The sequence below is a fragment of the Vicugna pacos genome, chromosome 35, assembly GCF_048564905.1.
Source record: "Vicugna pacos chromosome 35, VicPac4, whole genome shotgun sequence".
Classification (NCBI taxonomy): domain Eukaryota; kingdom Metazoa; phylum Chordata; class Mammalia; order Artiodactyla; family Camelidae; genus Vicugna; species Vicugna pacos.
Genome location: NC_133021.1, coordinates 27,832,627 through 27,855,182, shown reverse-complemented (window position 1 = coordinate 27,855,182; position 22,556 = coordinate 27,832,627). Strand labels below are relative to the sequence as shown.

Genomic DNA, 22,556 nt, shown 5'->3' with positions numbered 1-22,556 from the left:
TTAATAGCTTTACTTCTTGTTAAGTTTGCTTTTTATTACGTTCAGTACTCTTTATGTTTGAAATGCTTTGCATTTTGAGATACTCTCACTGAGGTAATATTACCTAGGTTCTCTTGGCATTTAATAAGAATTGGTTGAAGAAATAATTTTATTAGATATAACTTAATCATGTAACAGTTTGTTTCTTATAATATAGTGAAATCATGGATTCGGATATTAAGTCAGAATTCTTGCTTGAATAATTCTTAAGTGTCTGAATTTCTTATCTTCCTCCTAATTTGGTGGGAGTGTTGGCAAGTTTCTCCTTTCAGTACCAGTGAATTATGACCTTCATGATGCATGCTCAGTTCAACAGCAGTAAATAATTTGATTGAGAGTTTAACAAGGAAAAAAATGTGAGTAGAATGTAGGCTTTTGTCTCATGAATAAAATCAGGGAGGTTTCTTTTATTAATGCAAATTCATGAGTCATTACTTTAATAATGTTGAAACTTAAAAACACATTCACCTGAAATTAAATAGTGTCGATTGTTCCTTTCAGGTAGGGTTGTACCTTGCCTCTACAGGTAGATTGTTTGATAAATTGTGTAGTAAGTGTTTAAGCACTATTAAATGTTATGTCACCGTGCTGTGGACTTACAGAGACTTAATCCATGCTCTAAAATGTTTACCTCCTTCCAGATAGTGTCTAAGTCTGAGTCTGACTTTAACTTAGTTTGTTGATAAATCTTTGGGTTCAGTTATGCTTAACTGTGTTCTAGTCTCTTTTCACTTAAGATTATAAGACATTCATAACCAAATTCTAAATTGAAACCACCAGAAAATTTAAGTTCTCATGAGAATTTGACAGAGTGCTAAAGGAGATGAAAAGTGAAACGTCGTAGTTTTTCATGGGTCTGCTTCGTGATTATTTTTCAAGATTTTGGCCATGTGTTCTGTGTTATTTTGCATGACTGCATAAGAACAAAGCTGTAATGGGTTTTCTGTGTTCTCTCCAAGATTTTTTTCTTTTTTAACTTGGCTGATAGAAGATCAAAATAATACTTCATTGACGTTGTTGCCTTTTCTATAGTGGGCTCTGTCATTTTGTTTTCCCCTCATGAAAGTAGTGTTTCATGTTGATAACAGCACATCAGACGTGTGGTCTTAAATGAGCCTCATAGTGCCCTTGAAAGAAGTCCCTGTTTTGAAGGCAGTAGATCAAGTTTAGTGATTGAAGGTTTGCCCAGTGTGACTTGGATAGCAGATCACAGAATCAGGTTCTTTGCTACTTCTTCAGACTGTTTCCCTCATCTTCCTTAGGGCTCACCTCCATCTGCATTTGGTACTTGGTTTTAAAGTGTCTAGTAAACACATTAGCTACTCAGGACATACAAAGTCAAATCCAAACAAAAGAAGGACCCAAAAGAGGATATAAAACAAGCACCTTGATGTGAGAAGGCTTGCCTTTAATGTATGCATTTGAGAGACAATCTAATTTCAATATAAGGTACCAAGTGGATAATTTTACTTTAATTTGAGAGGCAGTGTGGTCCAATAGTTATGAGCATGGGCTCTGGAGCCAGACTGCTTGGATTCAAGTTTTAGATCTGTCTTTACTCATTCTGTAACTTTGGGCAAGTTACCTCACATCTCTGTGCTTTGGTTTTCTGTTCTGTAAAATGAGATAACAGTAGCACTGTACCTCTGCAGTAAATGTGAGGAATGCTGTGCATTCATACGTGTAAAGGTGCTGAATAACAGTGTCTGGCACATTGTAAGTTTACAGGAAATGTTTGCTGTCAACAGCATATTGCCTGCTCAGTCCTTGAGAAGGATTTTTGAACGAGAATTTCTCTTTATGCCTTTTTATGATTTTGAAAATTTGTATGTTCAACTTCTTAAACATCCATAGCTTATTTTAAAAATTCATTTTTAAAAACAGTGCAAAACAGCAGAGTAGACACTATACGAAATAAAAGAAATAGCAAGAAAGTCAGACAATAGCAATAAAGATGAAAAAAAGTCTTAGTACTAGAATTTTCTGAGGCATTTGTGGCTTATTTATGAGATATAATGCTTGGTTTCCAGAATGGACTATTGGAGATTTTCTGTCAGTTTTACAATATTGAATTAGTAATATAAAAAACACTGCAGAAATCAAGGACTGATGTACCTTAGAGATGCTCCCAGACCGTGATGTCTCATATATTAGGTGAAAGAGGTCTAATTTCTTACATTTTTGTTCCAGGACTTGGAATTAATTTTGTTTTCATTGCTTACCTTTTGTATCTTTAAAACGGTTCCTCCCTGTAGTGCAGTGATACCATGAGGGAAATGAACTTGTGCGTAATACCTCTAACAGTGATGCTCAGTTATCCCCAGTTATGACAGGGATTGGCAACCCATGGCCTGCAGGCCAGATTAGGCTCACCACTCGTTTTTGTATAGCTGAAGAGCTAAGACTGGTCTTTACCTTTTTACATGATTAAAACAAATCAAAGAAGAACATTTTTTGAAATATTAAAATTACATGAAGTTCAGATTTCGGTGTCCATAAGTGAAGTTTTATTGGAACATAGTCACACTCGTGTGTTTACATATTGTCTGTGGCTGCATTTGGGCTTTATCAACAGAGTTGAGTAGTTGCAACAAAGACCATATAGTCTGCAAAGCTTAAAATATTATCTGGCCCTTTGCAGAAAAAGTTTGCTGATCTCTGGTTTAAGACAGTCTCAAAAGAATGGTTCAATTTAGCTTTCTGTAATAGATGTGCTTCTGAAGAGCTTGTAATTAAAATGATATGTGATGAATCATATCTTCAGCTTGATTTTGCTTAGTGATATAGTCCTATGGAATTCACATAAGAAATTTTGGTGAGATTTACACTGATGTACCGGAAAGGTACTTGGTCAAATGTGCTGTGTATGTTTAGTTTCCTTAGCGGGGCGAGGGGGGAGGGTATAGCTCAGTGATAGAGTGTGTGCTCAGTATGCACGAAGTCCTGGGTTCAATCCACAGTACCTCCATTAAAAAAATAATTGGAAATAAATAGGCCCAATTACCTCCCCTCGCACACCCCCAAAAAACACAGTATGTTTAGTTCCCTCATGCACATCTTCTAAAAATTTCATCAAATTTAAAATCTTTTCCTATGGTCTTTATAAACTTATAAAAAACTGACATATGGTACATTCATTAAAAATTGTTTCAGTTAAATTTCATTAGAACCTGTAAATGATTCTAGGGATTTTGAGTGTTCAGGCATCTCTGATGGGTTCTTTCTCTGCTTGAACTCTCTAGTCTTACTACACGCCGTGGGGTTGGATTTTAGGAAATGTATATTAAATAAGGGGTCAAGGGAAATACATGTTACTATATAAGTTTTGTGTATAACTGAACTCTTCTAATGCCATTTCATTGGTATCCTGTACTGCTTTCCGAGTGCTTAGTGTAAAATTGATTAGAAAACAAACCAACCAAATTCTAAGCTTTTTCCCCCACCAAGGACTGTTCTCATTAGATAGTAACCTAAACACGTATAAGTTAAGTAGTTAGGTAAGTTAGTACTGTTAAAAATTTAATCGTGGAGTTGAGATTTTAGGGAGGACAAGGATTATCTCTGAAATTTCAAAGTTTTAACTGGTCCCAGGAGGACTGGACAGGAACTGAATGCATACAAAGGGAGCTGTCATAGAATTCAGTCACTTTTAATTGACCCAGTTCAAAGTCTCAGGCAAATGTTTGAAAGAGAGGTTGATATCAGAAAAAGAGTGTTCATTTTCTGTTCTAATAAAAATAGTCATCACCTTGCTACAGCTTATATGTCATAAATCCTTAGTGAATATTATATAACCTGCAACTGGATGTATGATCTTCAGATGACCAGAATGTCAGAACTTGTTAGAGAAATAATTTCAGGTTATGGTATTTTGATAGTATTTTCCAGTTTCTTTTCACATACTGAAATAACTTTGCATCTTTGTTGTCATTAGAAGTTTTGAAATACTTTGGAACTATTATTATCATTTTTAACATAATTTGCTTCTGAATAAACTCAAATTTTTATTAACTAATGTTTTTTCTAATTGCAGAATATTTTAGAGTACCTTGCTTTTGAGTTATTTATTCAAATCATTTACCAGTTTATTGGCTTTTTTAACTTAAAAAATGACTTAACTTTTAATTAAAAGTAGTAACAAGCTGATTCAAAGTAATATCAGTCATTTCTTTTAGGGCATGAATATTTTTAAATGCTTAGATTTTTGTTTTAAAAATTCATTTATAAAACTGAAAGAACTTTGTTTTTGCCTGTAAAGTTACTCTGAAATATTTGAAGACAGAAAGACACTGCTTTTAGAGGAATGCTTTTTAGCCTGGATTATTATGGTTAAGCTATCTTGGCATTTTGCTAATCTGTTTGTAGAACAATATTGTCTAATGTATCTTGAATAAGAAAATAAGTGAAAATTTCTCATGTTAGATCCCAATAAGCCAGATTTTGGGGGGGGGAGAAAGGATTGGATTTAATGAATAGTAACTGACTATGTATCTTGTGCTTATAAATGGAAACTGATAGTCTAAGATAGAGAATGTTATTTGGAATGTAAAAGCTTTGAAACAAAAGTTTAAAATTTGGATAAGAATGGGGTAAGATAGGAAAGTTCGGAAATTGTTCCAGATAAGCAGGGATGAATAAGTGTAGCCATGGTTTTTCTGCTTTATTTTCTAACTTTTAAGAAGATAACAACACAAAAAAAACCTCTTCTAACTCATTTTCTTCACTGGTCATAATGCAAAACAAAGAATGAAAATATTTTAAATTTTATTTTAATTTTTTTTATTGATTTATAATCATTTTACCTTGTGTCAAATTCCAGTGTAGAGCACAATTTTTCAGTTATACATGAACATATGTATATTCATTGTCACATTTTTTTCTCTGCGAGCTACCATAAGATCTTGTGTATAGTTCCCTGTGCTATACAGTATAATCTTGTTTATCTATTCTACAATTTTGAAATCCCATCTATCCCTTCCCACCCTCTGCCCCCTTGGCAACCACAAGTTTGTATTCTATGTCTAGGAGTCTATTTCTGTTTTGTATTTATGCTTTGGTTTTTGTTTTTGTTTTTGTTTTTTAGATTCCACATATGAGCGATCTCATACGGTATTTTTCTTTCTCTTTCTGGCTTACTTCACTTAGAATGACATTCTCCAGGAGCATCCATGTTGCTGCAAATGGAGTTATGTTGTCAGTTTTTATGGCTGAGTAGTATTCCATTGTATAAATATACCACATCTTCTTTATCCAGTCATCCATTGATGGACATTTAGGCTGTTTCCATGTCTTGGTTATTGTAAATAGTGCTGCTATGAACACGGGTGCAGGTGTCATCCTGAAGTAGGGTTCCTTCTGGATATAAGCCCAGGAGCGGGATTCCTGGGTCTACAAACATGATTGTTAATCATACTTCATATTCTCTGAAGAACCAATGTTAACATTTAATTGTTTAAAAAATTTCATTGTTTAGGTGAATTTGATACAAGTTTTAATTTTCAGATATGTCTTGAAAATATTGAGTATTAAAAATAAGTTGTGTGAAAATCTGATTTTATGAAATATTCCCAATGTAATAATACATGATCACATCTGTCTTGATAAGATTATCAAATTATTTCATCATTTGTTTATAGGCGTATTCTACATTCTAAAGGGGAGCTAAGTGAAGATAGACATAAACAGTATGAGGAATTTGCTATGTCTTATCAGAAGCTGCTGGCAAATTCTCAATCCTTAGCTGACCTTTTGGATGAAAATATGCCAGATCTTCCTCAGGACAAACCAACACCAGAAGGTAAGAGATCCTTAAAAACAGACATGTGATTCTTTCAGTAAGCCCTGATCAGTTATCTTTAGTCTTGTCAGATATGTATTATTGAAAATGGATTTTTTTAAATGTCTTAAAAATTTTTGTTAACGAGAAGGTAGTATTGAAATGCTCCTCTGAACAGAAAAAGCTTTGCATTTAGAAAATAGTAAGTAACTTGTGATGATCTGATGTGTTTCTTTGTATTCTTTTGTGGTAGGTATACTTGGATTGTAGCCAACAGGGGCCTGTCTTAAACCATACTTAGGGCATTAGAAAGGTTTACTTTATTTCTTAGATAGGTAATAAGGTAGATTGGGATTCTAATCTTTCTATGTTTTCTTTTTTAATTTAGTTGTTTTGAATGATGTATTATCTTACATTGTTACTTAGAACTAAAACCTACCTTGCAGTTTTGTAGGATCAATTGTTTATCATTTTGTAAGGTGTTATGTCCCATATTATTTCAGAGGTGTTTTAAACTTCCTTTTTAATTGTCTTTAAGTTGGTAGGGCTCCTAGTGTGTTATTCTAAGCTGTCATGCTAACTACTTGAAAAATTACTTACGTTAGGTAGATAAGTGTTAATAAATTATTAATCTTAAAACTATCTGACAATCCTGTTTACTTAAAAATCTTAAGAGTAAAGTATTTGTAAAGTATCCTTTTATAATGCAAGGGGATATTTTGTATTTTACATCCTCAATAAGAAAATACTCATTGTATACTGTGAATGCATTTTCAGTCCTTCCTTGGTATCTGCAGGGGATTGGTTTCAGGACCTCTGAGCATGCTCAAGCCTCTCATATAAAATGGCTTACTATTTGCACATAACCTATACACTTCCTCCCATATACTTTAAATCATCTGTACAGTACTCTTACAATACCTAATGCAATGTAAATAGTTGCCAGTGCGCTATAAAGGCAAATTTAAGTTTAGCTTTTTGGAACTTTTTTTTTAATCTGAATATTTTAAATCTGCAGTTGATTGAATCTGTGGATGCAGATGCCAAGGGTACAGAGAGTTGACTCTATTTTAATATATTTCTATATAACCACATATATAAAGCCTATTAATTTTTGTGTGTCTTGATCAGTGAGCCTCAAACTTTTTAATTTTTTAAAAGCAGTTCCACCATAGAATTTATGATTCTGTTGAATCTGGCTGGTTTCTCAGAACTTTCTCAGTGTATTTATTATATTTTAGAACCAAAATGTTTTCATAGTGTTTTTGGTATTGATTTACTTGGTTTATTTCTACTGAAATTTAAGCTAGTTTTTCTTTTAATGTTAAATGATTTTAAAAGTATTTTAGGCATTTTCCAGAGATAGTAGAGCTTGGCAAAATTATGCCATCATTTTTAAAAGATATTTTCACTGGGTATAGAATTTTAGGGTGAGGTTTTTGTTTTCTTTCAGTACTTAGAGATGTTATTCCACTGTTTTCTATCCTGCATTGTTTCTAGTGAGAAAGCTGCTGTCATCTTTGTTCTTAAAATAATGTGTACCTTTTCTCTGATTGCTTTAAAATTTCATTATCACTAATTTTAAACAGGTTAGTTATGTTGTTTGGTGTAGTTTTCTTCATGTTTCTTGGGGTTCATTGGACTTCTTGAATCTGGGTTTATAATTTTCATCAAATTTGGAAAATCTTGACCCTATTTCTTCAAATATATTTTCTGTTCCTCTCCCCCCTCCTATGGGGATTTAGTTACAACTATAGTAGGTGGTTTGAAGTTGCCTGTTCTATTGTTAAATAGTTTTTTCTTTGTTTCATGTTGGTTTCTGTTGCTGTGTCTTCAGCATCACTAATATTTTCTTTTTACTGTGTCTAATAGACTGTTACACTCATGTAGAGATGTAGTGTTTATCTACAGAAGCTGATTATATTTTCCATTGTCTCAAACATGCTCAGTGTATCTTCTAGCTTGTTGAGAATGTGAATATAGTTATAACTGTTTTAATGTCCTTGTCTATGATTTTTATTACGTATGTCACTTCTGCCTTGGTGTAATTGATTGACTGATTGATCTGTACATCTCTGGCATTTTTTTCTACTTCTTTGCATGACTGATCATGTTTTATTAGATGCGTGCTGGATGTTTTTGTGCTCTTAAAAATATCATTGAGCTTTGTTCTGGGGCTCAGTTTAATTACTTGGAAACAGTTTCATCCTTTCCAGGCTTGTTTCCCCTGGGATCGGAGCAGCCTTTAATCTAGGGCTGATTTTTCCTATTACTGAGGCAATATCCCTCTCTATTCTGCTCAATTTCTCATGAATTAGAAGATTCATGAGTAGCTGTTTTCCTAGTCTCACCTAGTTCCCTCACACATAGGGGCTGATCAGTATTTAGCTGAACATTCAAGGGGCCCTTCTGCAGATCTTAGGCATCTGTCTTTGTGATGCTTTCTCCTCTCTGGTCCTGTCTTGCAAAATCTAGCCACCTGGGCTAGTGTTCTGCCAGCCAGACTCTCAGCTCTGTCATCCTCAACTCATGGGGACTGCTGGGGTCTGCGTGGCTTCTTCCTTGGCCACGGCCTAGAACGTCTCAGCAGGCAGTAAGCTGGGGCAGTGAATTGCACAGCTCAATTTTTTTGTTTGTTCTCTCACAGGAGTCGCTTTCCTGTGCTACCTCATGTCCAGTGTTTGAAAGCCATTGCATTTTGTTGTTTGCCTGGTTTTTTAGTTGTTTTAGGTCACTGCTCCTGCATCTTGGCCTGAAGAGGCCTGGATTTTTTAGTGACCCAGAATATCCTTTTCTACCTCACAGATGAGATTGTAATTGTATATACTATTCTGCAACTACTTTGTTAGCTATATATCTTAGATGTCTCTTCATATCAGTCCATGTTGAGCCATCTCATTCTTTTACATTGCTGCATAGTAATATCCTAGTGAATAATTGTGCTTTCCTTACCTTGTTTTCTGTTGATTGACATGTAAGTTATTTCTGTTTTTTAGTATTATAGTCAATACTGTAATAAAATCTCTGTACCTGCGCCTCTTTGTGTGCATGCTAGTATTTCAGGGATAAATTCCTACAAGTAGAATTCTTGGGTTTAAAGGGTATGTACATGTTAAATTTCAATATATAACGTCAGATTTTCTTTTAGAGAAATTTACATGCCACTAAGTATATAAGAATAAGTGTTTTCCTTACATTCTTATCATATTGCTGTTTTTGATTTTTACATTCTGAGTGAGGTTGAGCATCTTTTCCCTAAGTTTATCGACTGTTTTTCGTTTGTATTCTTTCTCTTATGACACAATTGGCTTGAGCCCTTGACCCCTTCCTTTTTAAAAAAAAATCCACTGTTTATCTATTCTTAAAAATTGAATTATAAAAGCACTTAGCATATTAAAGAAATTATTCTTTTTTATATGTATTGCAAATATTTCTTCCAGAATTTTTTTTTTGTATATATATGTTTTCACTGAAGTATAGTCAGTTTATTATATGGTGTCAGTTTCTGGCATACAGCACAATGCTTCAGTCATACATGAACATACATATATTTGTTTTCATATTCTTTTTCACCATAAATTACTTCAAGATATTGAATCCCCCCAATTTTCTATTGCATTTTGACTTTGTAGCTCTTTTTTTCCTCAGAAGTTGAAATTTTTTCCTACGGTTTATAATTACTGTGTAGATACATTATTTTTCAGATATGTAAAATATTCAGTGATAAGTGTTTGTTTTATTTACCTTCACCCTGATTGAGGTTAGGATCTTTTCATATGCTCTTTGACTTATCTGTTCAGAGGCTTTATCCATTTTTTTAATTGAGATTTTGTTGTTTGTTTGTAGGAGCTCTTTATATTTTGGATATTAATTCCTTTGTATAAATATTGCTGGTATTGTCTTCTAGTCTGTCCTTTGCTTTTGTTTATATTTCTTATTAAACAGAAATTGTAAAGTTATCAGTCTTTCCCCTTAAAATGGGTTTAGTGTCCTGTGTTTAAATACATTTTTTATAAGACATATAGTGAGTTAGTAGTGAGTTAGGGAGCTGACATTTTATTGTTTTTGTTTTTCTTAGATGACTTTTAATGAATAATCTGATTTTTTTCAAGGTTATTTTTAATATGCATGATTATTCTCTTATTTACAATTCTAGTTTGCTGAGAAGCAAAGTGAGAATAGATAAAATCATGAATGGTCTCACAAGCATGAAGTAGGAAATTAATTACTTTTAGAGTTCTGAGTTTAAGAATCTATGGTTGTATATAAAGGTAGACTGTGTATGTAAATATATATGTGGTTTTCCACCTTCTACTGGAATAATGTCTATATATTTCTTCATCATTCCTTTCCTTTTTTTCCAGTTATTTGTCAATTGACTGTTTACGGCAGTCTGTCTGACACCAAGTTTTATACCAAAAGGAGGGATACTTCTTAAGGGTTTATGGTCTATTTGCAAAGATACTTGTGCTATAAGTGGTACAGAGGGTTGGGAGTCTTGAAAAAATGCTTCACTGGGAGGTGGGACTTTAAGCTGGATGTTTTAGAAATGGCCAGCCTTATATATTTCTTATTTTGGTTTTAAGTTTCATGAAGATAAGCCTGATATATCAAATGGCTACTTAATCTCATATCACTTGCTTAAAACATTTAAGAAAAAACTGGTCTTTATCCTATGTTCTCCTCTAGTCTGTCCTGGTTGAGAGCTTTCCTTAAAACACAATTTGTGATTTGATGATGAAGAGGGTTACATGAACAATCCAGAGTGATTGAAGAAGTTTCTGTTAATTGAAACCCTCAAGATTCATTAGTTATAAAATTGAAAATATAAAATACTATGTTTAGCTTGCCAAACGTGAAATGGTTTTAATTCCCTGTGATTTATTTTATTGTAGAGCATGGGCCTGGAATTGATATATTTACACCGGGTAAACCTGGAGATTATGACTTGGAAGGTGGTATATGGGAAGATGAAGATGCTCGGAATTTTTATGAAAACCTCATTGATTTGAAAGCTTTTGTTCCAGCCATCTTGTTTAAAGATAATGAAAAAAGTTGTCAGAATAAAGATTCCAACAAGGATGATTCTAAAGGTAAATTCTAGAGGGCAAGTTCTTATATTAAGTGTTGTAAAAATTAGTTTCAGAATAATATTTGTAAAAAAAATTTTTTTTTTTTTTTGCTTACTGGTGTCAAGAGAAAGTCTGAACTCTTCATTAAGTTCAGATGGCATACAGAGTTAAACAGGTTATGGTCTTTGTTTTCAATGAGCATGATGTATTTTTAAAAATCTGAATGTATCAAATTTCTTGTCAGGTGTATATTATAGATTCTGAGACAAATGATACAGATTTTGTGAATCCTTAAGTATTTCTTGCAGCAGGATTTCAATATGACTTTTAAATTAAGAGATACTGGTTCTTTGATTTCAAACAGAAGCAAAAGAACCTAAGGATAATAAGGAGGTACCGAATCCTGATGACCTGGAACTCGAGTTGGAGAACCTAGAGATTAATGATGATGCTTTGGAGTTAGAGGGTGGAGATGAAGCTGAAGATCTTACAAAGAAACTTCTTGATGAGCAAGGTAAACACTTCTGCCAAATACCTTAATTTTTGTTTAGTTGTTATACACAAAGCTCTTGCCTGTGAATATGAATCTTTACTCTTTAATTCCTTGTTTTCCTGTTGTTTCTAGGCCATCACTTTTTTGGAATTTGACTTGAAACAGAAATACTACATGTCCCATATTATGTGACCACAGACTTCAGTGATAATTAAATCTTAATGGATATTTCTTATACTCTACCTTCTAGCATTGTCCTTAATGTAAATTAATTCTGATATAATCTGTACAAAAATATATTTAATAATTATTCTAAAATGGTTGAGAGATAAAAAGACAATTAGTGTATCAGTTCATCTGTGATAATTTTATGTCTTTATAATTGAATAATGTTTTGTCTGTAGTGATAAAAATATCACACTGTTAATTATTTCCTGCATACTTCCTATCAGGTTTCTTTATTAGTTACAATTCTTTATTAGAAGGATACCTTACCTTCTTGTCAGTATTGCTTTTCTCTCTGTTGGCTTCATTGTTTCCTACTGTAGATTCTCTTTCTCTGTGTCATGAAGGGAGGGAAAGCATGGCTCGAGGCTGCCCCAGGCTCAGACCAGCTGGTGACATCAAAGGATGAGAGGGGTTCTCTCCCCCTGTCTGTATACGCACAGCATGGAAGGACTTGGCTAGTCCTGGGCCGTGCTGGCCTGTGCTGAGAGGAGTGGTGGTGTACTGAGTGCTTTGCTAAATACCCAAGTTTAAACAACGACAGTTTGTCCATCAGTTCTTTCAAGTAAAAATGGTATCCTATGCAAAAAGCAACTAGTTTAGCTTGGCACCTGCCCCAGCACAGTCCCGTGGATTGCCTTTGATGGCAAGCAGTGATCATAATGTTAACTGAAGGTGTGGGAGAAGGGGTGCTCGAGAGATAAAAATAATGGATCTACAATAAAACTACATGCAATTTATGACGTTGATTTTGTGTCTCATGCAAGTTTACCTTTTTATACTTGATATCTGAAAGACTGTGATGATCAGTTTAGAATTATGATTCTAGAGATGCCCAAACTTTCTAGGATAATATCTCAGTGCTTCATTTTTTTCATGAGTGCGAAAAATGCTCTAGATTATCTGTGTTCCAAATAACTTATTATTGGATGTTTTTATTCTTCTATTGTCTATGTATTTTTTTAACCTATTTCAAAACTACTTTTATGTTAGAACAAGAGGATGAAGAAGCCAGCACTGGATCTCATCTCAAGCTCATAGTAGATGCTTTCCTCCAGCAGTTGCCCAACTGTGTCAACCGTGATCTGATAGACAAGGTATGATTGTCTCTATGTAACTTTACTCAAGCACATACACCTTGTAGGATAGCTCTAATTAGGAATGTCTGTGGTTTTTGGACTGTTTTGGCCATAGAATGAACCATTTCTTCAAGTGGAATCTTACATGGGAATCCAAAATAAACACACAGTTGGAACCGGTTTGTTGATCTTACGTTTGGGGTGGAACTGTCTCTAGGATCCTGTTGGCTTGACTCTGCCCTTCATGTAGGGATGCCACGGTTTGGAAAATACTGTTTTAGACTAGAAGTTCTTAAAGTGTGCTCTGTAGGTTCTTGGTGTCATCTGAGGCACTTTCAGGGGCTCTGTAAAGTCAAAAAACCTTTTTATACTAGTACTAGGATTTTCCCCACCGCTTGCTCAGTGTTTTCAACATTTGCAAATGTGATGATGGGTCAAGTTGCTGGTGTTTTAACGTGGATCGTAATGCAGTGGCAGCAAACTGGAGTAGTGGCCGTTGTGTTCTTCGTAGCCATGAATTTGCAATTAAAAAAACAATGCCACTTTCACTTAAGAATCTCCTTGAATCCATGAAAATTGGTGATTTTATTTAGTTTCTACCTTTGAGCACACTTCATTTTAACCTGATGAAATGAGAAGGATATGAAAAACACATCTCCTGTCTCAAGTTGTCTCCAGAAAAGCCACCTGTGTGATTGACTTGCAAGCTAAGCTAGTTGTTTTTTGCATGAAATACCATTTTTATTTGAAAGAGCTGATGGACAAACTGTGGTTATTCAAACTTGGATATTTAGCAAACATTTTTCTAAGATGAACAAGGTGAGCCTGTCACTTCAAGGGAAATAGCTGAAAATATTCGTTGCCAATGAATAAATTTGAGTTTTCAACAAAAATTAGAATTTTGGAAAACTTAAGTCCACCAACATAATTTATTGATAAGACTTTTCTGATGATATTGGTGATGATGTTAAATAATGTAATTTGAAAATATTATGGAAGTATTTGGAAGATCTGCATACCTCAGTGAACCATTGCTGTAAATGATGAGTACACAAAGTGAACGAAAATCCACTCAGAGTGCAAGAGAGACCAGTGGATTTGGGGGTGGGGGGTGGGGCTTGGTTTGTTTGTTTGTTTATTTAAAGTGGAGATTCTGAGGATTAAACCCAGGTCCTTGTGCATGCTAAGCACTCTCTCTGCCACTGTATCCTCCCCCAACTAATGGATTTTATGAAAATCCATGAAAAGTTGATTGATGTGGTTTCAGATTTCACATTGCAACTAACAATGAAGAAACTACCACTTGTCAAGTTTTGGTGAAGTATCAGATATCTATAACTACTGAAAAAGATATTAAAATACCTCTCCCCTTCCAGCTGCATAGATGTGTGAAACCAGAGTTTCTTCATATACTTCATCCAAAACAACACAGCAGATTGAATGCATAAATAGATACGAGAATCTGGCTGTCTTCTGAAAGAATGCCACTCTACTGTTACTGATTTTTCTTCATTTTAAAAAATATTTTCAGAAAGTGTTAGTAACTAATAGATTTATTGGTATTTTTTCTTTTCTTCCCCTGTCCCTTTATTGGTATTTTTAAGTGAATTAATATTTTAAAAATTTCTCAGTTTTAACTTCTAAAACAGTAAATGCCGATTAATGTATTAATCCACATATACAAAGTTCACTCAGGTCCTTAACAACTTTTAAGACTGTAAAGGACTCTTGAGACCCAAGTTTGAAAATCATTGCTTTAGGCCATTTTTTGGTCAAGGTGTAATGTAATCTTTTATCTTTTCTTCCCCCATCATGCTCTGAGGTCCTCTATAGAGAACTATAGACGTTACACTGTTTTTCAATTTTCAGCTTGTTTTAGCTCTTCTACAAATAATTTAAGATGTATTTCAGTAACTGTTCATATAATCAAATAGGCTGGAAACTGATTCCAAATTGGCTTACCTTTTGGAGTGATTAGGTCTATAAATAGTTTTCAAACAGTAATTACGGCATTTATTTGTTTTAAGAGATAGTCTCTTTTATCTTTCTGATGTAGAATGTAGCCAAAACTACCTCTTAAACAGTTGCTTATTTTTGTAAGGTTGGGATATGATCGAATCTTTTCCTCTGCTTAATTTTCATATATTCATTAGATATAAACAGGATGAGAGAGAGACCTCGACATGCCTGCTGCGCCCCACACCCATGCTGAGTGCTGTGATGAAAGTCAAATGGGAGAGCTCATGTGAATCTGGATTGTAAAGTGTCCTGCACTGTTAAGAGCTCTTGCCAGTAATGACCGTATATTAAATTCTGATTTAGCTCTTGGAGGGTCAGGTGGAAAACAGGAGGCTACCCTTCTCTGTTGGACCTCAGTGGTTTCCTCTGGGAGTCAGCTTCCGCATGAAAGGAATTTCTTCCATATATATTGGCAAAGGTCCAAACGGCTTAAGAGGGGAAAGTAGTTTGGAAATAGAAAAATCTGAGAATTCTTTTTTTTCTTTTCTTTTTTTTTTCTTAAGTGGAGGTACTGAGAATTGAACCCAGGACCTCGTGCATACTAAGCATGCACTCTACTACTGAGCTGTACCCCCCCCACCATAAGAATTCTTTGAGTTAAACCCAAGTGAAGATTTCTTTTATGTGACTTATACTGGTAACATCATTCATGGTGATGCTTATTTTTGCATGCATTTGATGATCAGAAAAATTTACTTTTACTTATAAAATAAAAGATTGTTGACTCTTTTTGTTTGTTATATTTTAGGGGGGAGGTAATGGGGGGGTCTAGGTAATTAGGTTTATATATTTATTTTTAATGGAGGCACTGGGGATTGAACTGAGGACCTCAGGCATGCTAGGCATACACTCTGTCACTGAGCTATAGCCTCCCCTTGAACTGTCTTTCATGTACCTCAAATGTTTTGAAATAAGTTTTCAAAAAACACTGCTTATTGAATTGTCAGGCAGCAGTTGTGACCCAGGCAGACGGACACCACCACAGTGAAGTCTTTGCTTCCATTTCTCCCCAAAGGGCGGGACTGGTTAAATCTAAGAATTAATATACATGTGAAGATTTTTTTTCTTTTTAATTTCCTCAAATTTATTAATTTGGGCAGTTTTCCCAGGATTTTTCATGTAGTCTTGATTCATTTATTCTGCGTATTTATTGAACCACTAGTGTTTGTACCAGGCATTGACATGTTGTATGAGCTCCTAATCTTTGCAGAGTTTTGAGAATTACAGTTTTTTTCCCATCTAACTGACCTTTGATTATTGTTATAGGAAAAATGATTATTGCCTTCTCTATTTTTATAAAATGTATTTCATAGATTATGTAAAGTACTTTTGCATTTTAAAGGATAATTAAAAGTTATTGAAGTACATTTTATTTTGTTTCTAAATTTGTGTTGAAACAAAGGCCATTATTAGCCATTAAATTTTTTTCTTTATATTTTCTTTATTTTTTTTTCAGAAGTATTGATTTGAGAAGTTTGTGTGTGTGTGTGAAGTTTTCTTGTTAATCAATTTTCTGGATACATGACCTTTGGGATTTGTATTATACTAGTCCATAATTTTTTGACGTTTCATATGGGTGAATTACTTGAAGGAACTTTAGTGTATTTTCACCTTTCCTCTTTGTAATTCTAATTAGCTCTAATAAGCTTTACTGTTATAAAGTATACATTTTAATAAAATTTATTTTATATCCCCTTTATAAGAAGAAAAAATTTAAATGAGTTTTACTCTCTTGACTAATATTGATATAAAGTTTCAATCTTGGTGAATGAACTTTCAATATGAGTTAGTTTTCTGGGTTTGAATCTAATCAACATTGGTTGAGCCATTTGTTTCATCAAAAGTTTTAACCTAATGGGAGATGTTTCACTGTCTATAGTGAAGAGTTGAAATCCTTTATAGTTTAGGTAAGTCTGAGGATCTTTTATTTGCATCAGATCCTCAAATCAACCTAAAGACTGGGATTAATAATAAAACAATCATGTGTACCTATAGATGGAAAATACTGAGATGCCCAAAAGAATTTTAGTAACAGTTTATTTCTTTTTTAGACTATAACTTAAACTTGTTGTTTTCTTAACCTGTATATATTGAAGTTTGGATTGTGTTTGTAATACCGGTGTCTTAAAACCATTCTAAACTGTTTAGGACTACTAGAAATCCATTGTAGCAGGCAGGGTTTCTCCTTTCAGTAGCTAAATCGAGATATTTTTAAGAAAAAAGTTTGCTTTTTCTCCTATAGGCAGCAATGGATTTTTGCATGAACATGAACACAAAAGCAAATAGGAAGAAGTTGGTACGGGCACTCTTTATAGTTCCCAGACAAAGGTAGGTATTAAAGAAAAAAGGGATTTCTTTGTGTTTTTACCCTGCAGTGATGATTGGAAGATTTAAGTTCTTAATTATTTTCTCTTTATAATGTCCCTTGTCAACATAAGTTACTATTATTGTTAGAGTATTTACTAGAACTTGCTTCTCATTGACTTTTGTTCATTTGTTCATTGGCTCTAGTGGAAATGTTTCTTCTGATGCTTTCCTGTTATTTCAAGAGAAAATGTTTAAGAATAATAGGAACTTAATAACTGAATCATTGTTAGAAGCAATAGGTTTACATTTTTGCCTCTAAGGAAAAAAATAATAAATGATATATGTATTTTTGGAGAGTTTTCATTTTGTGGAGAGATCAGACTAAATTGAGTATCTAATTCTCAGGAGTTGTGTTTAAATGAAAAATTTCAAGTTTTTTTTGGTAATTACGATAGTTTTGAATTGGAAGGCTCATTAGTGATTATGTTGCTAGTAATTCAAGCAGCTTACTCAGTTGCATAGTGCTTTTAGAGAATGTAATACTCCAAGTTACACTAAATTTACACCACCTACATCAACTGTGTATTTTAGGACCACAACAGGTCATAGACTGTGGACTTCAGGAATCTGGAGGAGATCCATCTCTGTTTATTCAGCAGTGAATAATTAGAGGATTTTGTTGTCTGTTACGATGATTACATACAACATAGCTAAGATAGATTCTTTCCCCAAAGGATAAGGATCCTGAGGGATTTCACTAAAGGTTTCTTAAGCAAAATTTTGATTTGGTTCATCCATTGGTCTCCTATTGGTAAAATTTCTCAGTGAACAAAATCACTACTTTTCTTTTTTCTTTTATATTGGTTTTTATCTCCTGTCAGCAGCATTAATTAATGTGAGCATTTGGTTTTTCATTTTAGTGGGGCAAAGGAGGTGAAATGTGCTAATGTAGTGAGTAAGTAATTCAGAAATTGAGAAAATCATAGATGAATTATTTTTACTATATAAAATTATATATGGCATTATGAGGTGCACCATTATTTCATGTACAACTGAGAAAAAAAATATTGCCAGTTATTTTTAAGGCTTTGATTTCAAGACACATTCTGCTTTGAAACTCAAATATTTTAATATCTTGGACCAGTTTTTTTTAACTGATGCTTTTCTTGACCTATACAATGGAATGTTTACTTTCATAGTTTTCTTTTCAACTATTTATTTGAACGAAGAAACATGCAGTAACAATTATCTGGACTTTTAGCATAAAATGAACCAAATTTAGCAAAAATAAAAGGCATTATTAATGAAAAGAAATTAGGCAGCGATAGTTAAGTAGTTTACTTATAAAAGAGAATTTTGCCTCCCTGTAACCCCATTCCATCCCACTTCACCATCCCCACCCCCCAAATGCTCCTCAGGAACTATACACTTTTACCTGGTCTTATGCCAGTTATATCCTTTATAACTGGATTTATCTGCGTAGCTCACAGCTACAAATTAGAAGTAGTTGGAATCTGCTAGAATCAGTCTTGAAAGTAGTAGGAAGTAAAACTTTATGGTTTGAGAGGACAGGAGAAAAATAAAGATGCAAATTCTTGAAATGCGTAGCCTCTTGGAGCCATGAGAAAGAGACCACATAGTCTTACATACCTGAAATATGTAAGTATAAAAATTTAGGTTTCTTGCAGTCAGCCTGAGTGATCAAGAAAGGTTAAATTAAGTTGTAAAACTAACTTACTCATTCATCAAGGATCTATAGTATGTTGTGATTAGTGCTGGAAATGCAGAGGTGCACAAGACAGAGTCAGCTCTTGTACTCACATAGCTTATGGTTTGGAGAGGGAGAAGAGCAGGATTTAAGTGCGGTTACCAAGAAGAATTCCAGCATTATTTATAGAGTATATAACAAGTGGAACTGATTGAATCAGTCTCAGGAGCCAGAGAAGGCTGCTTGGAACAAGGGTCATTTAATCTGAGTCCTGAGAAAGGGCTGAGCTAGGCTAGGGGTGGATGAGGAAAGGGAAGGTAAAGGGCGTTTCTGGCAGAGGCAGCCGTGTGTGCGAAGAGCCAGAGACGGGAAGGGCCACGCATCAGACTACTGCAGAAACCTCCTCCTTGGCTTCCGTGGGCATTGTCGTCTAGACTCGGCTGCGGGAAGGAGGCCGCGTGTACTCCTCATCCCCAGCGCTTAGTGCGGTGCCTGACACGTAGAGGCTGATAAACTGATGCGACATGATGTTTGATGCCCTTCCTTACCTAGCTCCCTTTCAGCTTCTTCAGCCTTCACTGTAGCCACTCTCCTTGCAAAATCCTGATGTGTAATGATTTCTTGAATACCCTTTGCTCTCTGCTTTCAAGCTTCTGCTTTCTGCTCCATCTGGGACATCCTGTATTTTCCCACTGAAAATCTCTGGCTTAGCCTTGAGCTCTTAACATAAGAATTACCTTCCCTGAACAACCATCCTTATTTACATATGTACAACCTGATACAGATGGGTGCTTTTCTATAGACTTTCAACATAATGTCTTCATAATATGAAGAATTAAGCACATTGCATTAGGCTTATTAGGTACAGCTCGAAGTTGGTTTGCTGCCTGCATCCCCATGAAACTGTAAAAACTATGGGCTGTTTAAAAGAGGACTAGAGCTCTTAATTTTGAATGTCTCCGACACCAAGTATTGTATTGATACATAGTAAATGCTTGAAAATCCTTGATGAATTAACATTGGTCATTAGCAAATTAAAAATTTTGTTTAAAAAAATAAGTAATGCGTTCATAGGACTCAGAACCCTGAAATGTTAAGCACTATGCTGGAAAATAGCCTTCCTGTCCTTGTCTCTCCATCTACCTAATTCCTGCTCCTCCCAACAGAAGCCACTGTCTTGATTCTTGCATATCCTTCCAAAGTTTCTTTTGCAGGTATAAGAATATGCAGTTAGAGATCTTGTATTTTCTGTTTTTTACACAAAGGGCAACTTATATCTATTGTTCTGAACTTTACTGTTTTCATGTAGCAGCATATCTCAGACATCTTTTCATATCAATACGTAAAGATTTCCCTTGTTCTTTTGTTTTAAATCTGCAGTGTTTCTTTTTACGAGTGTACTATATTTAACCACCTTGGACGTTCCTGTTTTTGCCATTGTAAACAGTTCTGTATTTTTACTTCCCCTTTCTTCTTTCTCCTCTTCGTTGTGTTAGCTAGTGGTTTATTCATTTTAGTTATTCACACACACACACACACACACACACACACACACACACACGCCCAGCTTCTAGATTACTTATGTATTCTACTGTTTTCTTATTCATTATTTTGACTTTTATCGTTATTTTCTTCTTACCTTTATTCTGTTCTTCTTTTCTTTTATTCCTTTGTCTCTTTTGAGGGGCATTTAATGTATCCTCTGACCTTGGTTTTCGCTGTCTCTCTTAGTTCTGACATGTAGTGATTTCTCTTTTTATGTTTTCTAGAAATTCTTCAATTTTAATTTATTTTTCCATTGTTACCTAAGGAGATGTTTGAGAGAGGCTCGAAATTTCCAGGTAGTGGGACTTTTGTTTTCCAGCTTGGTTATTAATAATTCATATTTTTCTTGCACTGTGACTAGAGAATAATGTTAGTTTTAGTTTTTGGATAATTTTGAAATTTTTCTTGTGGCCTATTGTATAGTTTTCATGAACATTCCACAAACGTTTTTGAAAGAGGGGTGCCTCCCTTTTTGTGTGGCATTTCCTCCCCTCCTTATCCCTCCAAAGGCCATGAATCCTAGGGAGTGTCGTTGTTCTTCTCTCTGGCCAGGATTCCCTACTTGTCCGTTTAGCCCATCCAGCCTGGGTGACCAGAAAAACCAGAATGAATTATCTGATAGTCACCTGAGTGCCCTATGACTGTGAGGCCCCGAAGGTTTCATATATATGTATTTGTGGTAGAGAATTTAGCTGTCTTACCTAATCTGTATAGTTTGGTTTAGGAAACGCCAAACTAGGTAACTTTTTAAGGTTCTTTACAGTTCTTATCTTTAAAATAAAGTTTTGTTGGGATATAATTCACAAAACCATACAGTTCACCCATTTGAAGTGTACAGTTTAGTGTTCTAAGTATGTGCAACTATCACAACAATAAAATTTTCTAAAACATTTCCTTCCTCTTAGAAGTAATCTTATATCCATTAGCAGGCAATTCCATTCCCTCCCTGCCCACTCTCTTGTCCTGAGAAACCAGTAATTTACTTTTAATCTCTGTGGATTTATTCTGGGTATTTCCTGTAAGTAAAGTTATAAAATATGTGGCCTTCTCTCACTTAGTATGTTTTCAAGATTCATCCATGTTGTAGCATGTGTTAAAATGTCCTTCCTTTTTAAGGCTGAATAATATTTCACGGTATAGATATACCACATTTTGTTTACCCATTTGTCATTTGATGGACACTTGGGTTGTTTCTACTTTTTAACTGTTATGAATAATTCTGGTGTGACTCTTTGTGTGTAAGTTTCTTGACATGTTTTCAGTTCTCTTGAGTGTATACCTAGGAGTGGAACTGCTGTGTCATATGGTAACTATGTTGAATGTTTTTAGTAACTGCTAAACCGTTAGTACACCGTTATTCACAGTGCCTGCACCATTTTACATTCCCAACAGCAATGTATGAACGTTCTAGTTTCTCCATATCCTCACTAACACTTGTCACTGTCCCTTTTTGATTGTAGCTGTCCTAGTGACTGTGAAGTGACATCTCTGTCTCATTGAGGGTTTGATTTGCATTTCCCTAATGGCTAATGATTTTGGGCATCTTTTCATGTGCTTATTGGCCATTTGTACGTCTTTGGAAAACTGCTCAAATCCCTTACCCCTTTTAAAGTTGTTATTTGTCTTTTTATTATTGAGTTGTGAGTTTTTTCTATATTCTTTGTACTGTCCCTTATCAGATACAATTTACAAATGTTTTCTTTTATTCTGTGAGTTGTCTTTCCATTTTCTTGGTATCATTTGCAGCACAAAAGTTTTTTAAATTGATTTATTCCGTCTTTACAATTCTTAATGGCCTGATCTGATGCATTACTATAATTTTCCATTGTGTTCTTCCTTCATTAAATAAATAGTGGTTTAAAAAATCGCAGAAGACATGGTATCTCTTGGCCTATTAATTTGAAGGACTCCACAGAAATGAAATCTACTATAAATCCCCTTACTTATATATTTACATATCATTCTGTAGTTAATATGTAGTATAATTATCCACACATATAATTGAAATTTCACATGAAGTGCTTATATCTTGTACATGTGTGTACCCACCACCTAGATCAAAATATGGGGCATTCCCGGGACCTCTGAAGTCTCCCGCACCTAATCAGACTTCCACGTTTAAAGTCAGTCAGAATCGGGGAAAGTACCTAAGAGTCTCTTAGTTCCTGGTTTTAGACAGACGAACCTGGTATTGGCTTTGTGACTCTGAAGCCGTATGGTTTTAGCCACATTTTAGCAGATGGTTGGATGTTCAGAATACTCTTCAGAGGTGGGTGCTTCACTTGAATCTTGA

At 34.5% G+C, this 22,556-nt stretch overlaps 1 protein-coding gene across 2 annotated transcripts in view; it reads left to right on the top strand.

Annotated features, from left to right (window-relative positions):
* UPF2 (UPF2 regulator of nonsense mediated mRNA decay) overlaps positions 1 to 22,556 on the top strand; it is an 86,355-nt gene that overhangs the window by 13,466 nt on the left and 50,333 nt on the right. For both annotated transcript variants that reach the window (XM_072955369.1, XM_072955370.1), the window contains exons 4-8: positions 5,676 to 5,836; positions 10,711 to 10,908; positions 11,252 to 11,401; positions 12,599 to 12,702; positions 16,946 to 17,031. In XM_072955369.1, coding sequence (XP_072811470.1) covers positions 5,676 to 5,836; positions 10,711 to 10,908; positions 11,252 to 11,401; positions 12,599 to 12,702; positions 16,946 to 17,031 — 699 coding nt within the window. The remainder of the gene's footprint in view (positions 1 to 5,675; positions 5,837 to 10,710; positions 10,909 to 11,251; positions 11,402 to 12,598; positions 12,703 to 16,945; positions 17,032 to 22,556) is intronic.